The 5,984-nt window shown below is 49.2% G+C and overlaps 1 protein-coding gene across 1 annotated transcript; it reads left to right on the top strand.

Annotated features, from left to right (window-relative positions):
- Positions 1 to 61: 61 nt before the first annotated feature.
- LOC129759087 (uncharacterized protein K02A2.6-like) lies at positions 62 to 3,245 on the top strand (the record flags this gene model as incomplete). The annotated part of the gene is made up of 1 exon (XM_055756507.1): positions 62 to 3,245. A coding segment is annotated over one exon (3,184 nt), but the record flags the coding sequence as incomplete, so codon positions are not given.
- Positions 3,246 to 5,984: the final 2,739 nt, after the last annotated feature.

The raw sequence follows: 5,984 nt of genomic DNA, 5'->3' as shown, positions 1-5,984 counted from the left end.
AGTCCTATGTGTGTAAGGTGTGCGACAAGAAGGGGCATCTAGCCAAAGTTTGCCCGAATAGGAAAGATGCAACGAAAGAGGACCGGAAACCGAAAGTTCACCATTTGGCGCTGAACAAGTTGGATGCGCCCCCTCCCGTGGTTATTCCTGTCCGTGTGGGCGGACATTTGGTCGAGTTCGAACTGGACACTGGGAGTCCGGTTAATGCCATCTCAAATGCGCTGTACAGTCAATATTTCAAATCAGTGCATCTTGAGAATGGCGGAAAGGAGCAGTTCGTCTGTTACAATGGGTCCTGTTTCCAAGCAACAGGAAAGTTCGAGGTGGAGATGAAATTCGAAGGCCACAAGTCCAGGGAGGAAATTTTCGTCTTCGAGGGTGACCGGCAACCACTGCTAGGGCGTCAGACGATGCAGCGTTGGGGACTGAGGATCAACTTTTGCCATTTGACGGAGAGCATGAAAGAGTTTAAAGCTCCGTTGAACGTGCTGCTGACCAAGTACCAAGAAGTTTTCGAGGGTGAATTAGGCTGTTATCGATACGGCAAAGTTCACCTACCATTGAAGGATGGAGCTGTCCCCAAGTTTTTCAAGCCGCGCAGGGTACCGTTGGCTTTCAAGGAGAAGGTCGAAGACGAACTGGATCGATTGGAGAACATCGGCATTATCTCCAAGGTGCCATCAACCGAAGCAGAATGGGGCACCCCCCTCGTCCCAGTTTTGAAGAAGGATTCATCGATACGTTTGTGTGCAGATTATCGGCTGACCGTTAACCCGTGGTTGAAGGACGACCACCACCCTTTCCCGATAATTGACGACATTTTCGCAGCGCTACAAGGTGGTAAGCATTTTTCCAAGCTGGACCTGAAGAATGCCTACAACCAACTGGAAGTGGATGAAGAAGCAAGGCATCTGTTGGCGTGGAGTACTCACCGTGGTGTGTACTACGTGAATCGATTGCCGTTTGGGACCAAAACGGCGTGTGCAGTGTTTCAAGCAACCCTAGAACGAGTCCTGCAAGGTTGTCGAGGAACGATAATTTACCTGGATGACGTGCTGGTAACTGGACGAACAGTGAAAGAACATTTAGAGAACCTGGAACAAGTGCTTAGTAAGTTGAAAGAAACAGGTTTTGTGCTTAATAAGACCAAGTGCGAGTTTTTCAAAAGTGGTGTGAGTTATCTTGGACATTACATCGACAGTGATGGTCTACATAAAGATCCTGAAAAAGTGAAATCAATAATCCAGTTGGGAGTTCCAAAAGACGTCAAGGAGGTTCGTGCCTTTGTGGGACTGGTCAACTATTATGCCAAGTTTTGTCCCAGTTTGGCACAACATCTGAAGCCTTTGTACCGGTTGCTGCAAGAAGAGGTGAAGTTCCGTTGGTCCAAGGAGTGCCAGGAGGCATTCAAAGCGGCGAAGCAGCTTTTGGCGGATGACACGGTCCTGGCCCATTATGACCATAATCTGCCGATTAAACTCTACAGTGATGCGTCGAAGGAAGGCATTGGAGCAGTGATCGTACACGTCTTCCCAGACGGCAAGGAGCGACCAGTTTCTTTTGCTTCCCGAGTTTTTAAGAAGCACGAGTCCAACTATTCGGTCATCGATCGGGAGGCGCTGGCGATTTACTACGGTGTCCAGAGATTCAGCAGCTATCTCTCTGGGCGTCGTTTCATCCTGATGACAGATCACAAACCACTGACCGGTCTGTTTTCGGAAAAAGGCATACCGGAAACCGCAGCAGGGCGTTTGCAAAGATGGGCAGTCTATCTGTCCAACTTCGATTTCGAGATCCAACACATCAAAGGTACATCCAACGTCGTAGCAGATTTTCTTTCTCGATTTCCATGCACAGGTAACCAAGACGAGAAGGTCGACGAGGAAGAAGCCATCAGTTTTCTCAACTTCATCGAAGTCGAAACCCGCTCATTGGTGGAGCGGAAGCAGATCATAATCGAAAGCCGAAGGGACAAGGTCATTAGTCGAGTCGTGGAGTATCTGAAATCGGGCTGGCCTCAAAACCTTGAGGACGGCGAAATCAAGAAGCTGTTCCAGCGACGAGACGAACTAAGCGTGGAGGAAGGCGTCCTTCTCTGGGGTTTCCGCATCGTCATCCCGGCGAAGCTTCGGAAACCGTTGCTGAGTGAACTCCATGTCGTACACATGGGGATCGTCAAGATGAAGTCTCTAGCACGGTCATATTTCTGGTGGCCATCATTAGACAAGGAAATCGAGGACATCGGGAAGAAATGCGAATTTTGTCTCCAACTGCGGCCGGAGAGGAGTGATCCAATTTCACCGTGGCGGTTGACATCTGCCCCGGGTGATCGAGTTCATGTCGATCACTTTTCGTTCCAAGGTGCCGATTTTCTAGTCCTGGTGGATAGCTACAGCAAGTGGTTGGAAGTTTACCCCGTTCGAACATTAACTTCCAAGGAGACGTCGGAAAAGTTGGCCGAATATATTTCCCGATTCGGTCTGATCAGCACTCTGGTGTCGGATAACGGCACTGCCTTTACATCGGAAGAATTCCAGGCATTCTGTTCTTCCCGTGGCATTAAGCATCTGACGACAGCACCGTATAGCCCGTGTTCGAATGGAGCAGCCGAGAACGCGGTCAAGACGGTCAAGGCGGCACTGAAGAAGCTGGCGAGTGACCCCTCGTTTGCAAAGAAGCCGATAAGTGTCCAACTACATTCATTCCTGGAGATGTACCGAGCCACAACACACACGTCGACTGGGGAAAGTCCTTTCAAGCGAATGTTTGGAAGGGAAATGCGCATCAGATTCGACAACTTGAAGTCCAGGTCTACAATCCGGCAGAAAGAAACTGTCGAATACCAAAACCGTACCAAGAAGGATGTCAGCTTCAACATCAACGAAACGGTCTACGTCCGGGACTACCGCCAACCCAACAAGAAGTCCTGGATTCGTGGTCGCATCGTGGCAAGGCTAGGCTCTGTGCTCTACGAATGCCACACTCAAGAGATGGGAACTGTCAAACGTCGCAGCCACCAAATAATGAAGTACCCCTACGACGATTTTGATGGTAACGAAGCTGACGGAGCCACCCCTGGTCCTGAGCCGATTGACGACTCAATCTACGAAGATCCAATGGAGAGCCTACCGGAAGAAGAACCATCATCTGAAGCCTTTCCGGTTCCGTCAAGCGTTGGTCGTCATCAACCGGATGGTACCTATGTTACGAGATACAATCGAGTGGTGAAACCGCCTCGGAACTAGGAGAGGGAGTAGTTGCAGTGTATTGTCTCATATATAACACAGCAACCAGCGAGACCGACCGAGGCGACGAAGAGTAAAATGGCATAATCGAGAGAGAACGGCACCAGTATGAGAGAGTATAAATAAAGCGTCCCGTTTCCCAATTAGCTCAGTCTTTTCTCACCGTTCAATAAAGCAGTAACTAGTTAAGTAAACCGCTCGTGTGTTTTTATTGGTACACCACACTTATAAAAACTTGGGGATCGAACCCCGACCTTTTAAGGTAACAAACTAACACGCTACAACGCCTTGATGTTGATCAAGCTGAAACTAAAACTCGAAGTGGTGATATGAATAAAGCACCTCATTGCACTTTTTGTTACTGAGTAAATCCCGTATTAGTACTTTTATGCACTTTTGTGCCATTTTTCTGACTTGAGTCCCTTACAACGTACATAAAAATCACGTTTGAAACTTCCAAGTTCATCAATCAGTACATATAGTTCACTCAAGGGAATTGGGCAGTTCTTTCTCTTTTTCAGCCAATACGTAACTTTCAAAGCCTTCTGTCACTGAACGGGCCTAACGTGCCGACAGCATTGAGCGCACTCATATATAGATGACAGTTCTCAAATTGGGAAGATGAGAGAGTAAGAAAAGAAAGTTGCAAATTAAGCGGCAAACTTACTTACTTACTTAATGATCCCGCGCCGATCCTCCGGTGCATAGGGCCGTGGTAAAAGACCTCCACTGTTGACGATCCGGAGCCAGCGTCTTCACCTGGTCCCAGTCAAGATTCTTGTCGACAGTTCGGATTTCAGCGGCTAGGCTTCGCCGCCACGAGTTTCTGGGCCTGCCTCTTCTTCGATGACCTTCTGGATTCCAGTCAAGCGCCTCTCTGCAAATCTCGTTTTCATCTTTTCGCAGCGTGTGCCCAATCCATCTCCACTTACGTTCCCGAATCTCGATTTCTAGCGCCCTTTGATGACACCGGCGATGCAGTTCCTCATTCGAGATCCAGTTGCCAGGCCACCAAGCGCGCATGATGTTCCGCAGGCAGCGGTTTACAAATACTTGCAGTTTTCGCGTCGTCACCGCATATGTGCACCAAGTTTCGCACCCGTACAGCAATACGGATTTGACGTTTGAGTTGAAGATTCGGATTTTTGTTCGTAGAGAGATCTGGCGTGACCGCCAGATGTTTCGGAGACTCGCAAACGCAAATCGGGCCTTTCTGATCCGGGTTTCGATGTCTTTCCTGGTACCACCATCAGGCGTTATCTGGCTACCAAGATACTGGAAGCACTCCACTTTCTCAACTTGTTGCCCAGCTACCATGAAACTGGAGGGATTTCCTGTGTTGATTTCCATCGACTTGGTCTTTCCGACATTGACTTTGAGACCTGCTGCCTTGGAGCTTTCGGTGAGGTCGTCGAGTTTGCTCTGCATGTCCGGTTGTGTTTGGGCGAGCAAAACAATATCGTCAGCCAGGTCAAGGTCGTTCAGTTGCTCCATTGTTAAAGGATTCCACGGCAATCCTCGGTTCGGTGCACAGTCGATCGATCCAGTCAGAATCTCATCCATTACGATGAGGAAAAGTAGCGGTGATAAGATACATCCTTGTCTCACTCCAGCAGTTACCGGGATTGGTTCGGACAAGACACCATCGTGCAAAACCTTGCACGAAAATGCCTCGTATTGTGCTTCGATGAGATGGACTAGTTTCTCTGGGACCCCTCGTCGCCTTAGAGCCGCCCAGATGTTTTCATGATTAAGTCGGTCGAATGCTTTTTCGAAATCAACGAACACCAGCAGAAGAGAGTCCTGGAATTCGTTGATTTGTTCCAGTATGATTCGTAGCGTTGTGATGTGGTCCACACATGATCGTCCGGATCGGAATCCAGCTTGTTGCCGTCGGAGTGTAGCGTCGATTTTCTCCTGGATCCTGTTCAGGATCACTTTGCAGAGTACTTTGAGGGTTGTACAGATCAACGTTATGCCTCGCCAGTTACCGCACTCTGTCAGGTCTCCTTTCTTCGGGACCTTTACGAGGATACCCTGCATCCTGTCGGCCGGGAATGTTGCAGTATCCCAGATGTCAGCGAAAAGACGGTGCAACATTTGTGCTGACAGGGCAGGGTCGGCTTTCAGCATTTCAGCAGGGATGCAATCGATCCCAGGTGCTTTGTTGGATTTCATGTTTTTGATTGCCGCTTCTATTTCAGCCAGCGAGGGCGCTTCCGAGTTGACGCCATTTATGCGACTCACTGTTGGCGCTTCGAGCGGCGGGTTCTGTTGGCCATCGCTATTCGTGACTCGGAAGAGTTGTTCGAAGTGCTCAGTCCATCGTTTGAGCTGATCTGTTCGGTCGGTCAATAACTGACCTGCTCGGTCTTTCAGCGGCATTCTTGCATTAGTCCTTGCACCACAGAGGCGGCGAGAAATGTCATAAAGTAATCGGATATCTCCATTGGCGGCGGCTCTTTCCCCCTCTTCGGCTAGGGAGTTTGTCCAGGCTCTCTTGTCTCGTCTACAAGCTCGTTTAACTGCCTTTTCCAGCTCCGCATATCGTAAGCGGGCGGCTGCTTTGGCTGACCCGGTACATGCCTGCTCAATTCCGACTTTCGCCTTTCTCCGATCATCGACCATCCTCCAAGTTTCATCCGACATCCATTCACTTCTTCTTCCACAAACTTTACCGAGAGTACCATGGCTCGTCGTGATAAAGGCATTCTTGATTCCACACCACTGTTCTTCGAC

Source organism: Uranotaenia lowii, unplaced genomic scaffold (assembly GCF_029784155.1).
Source record: "Uranotaenia lowii strain MFRU-FL unplaced genomic scaffold, ASM2978415v1 HiC_scaffold_1010, whole genome shotgun sequence".
Taxonomy (NCBI): domain Eukaryota; kingdom Metazoa; phylum Arthropoda; class Insecta; order Diptera; family Culicidae; genus Uranotaenia; species Uranotaenia lowii.
The sequence above is the reverse complement of the archived record's forward strand: the minus strand, read 5'-3'. Positions and strand labels throughout refer to the sequence as shown.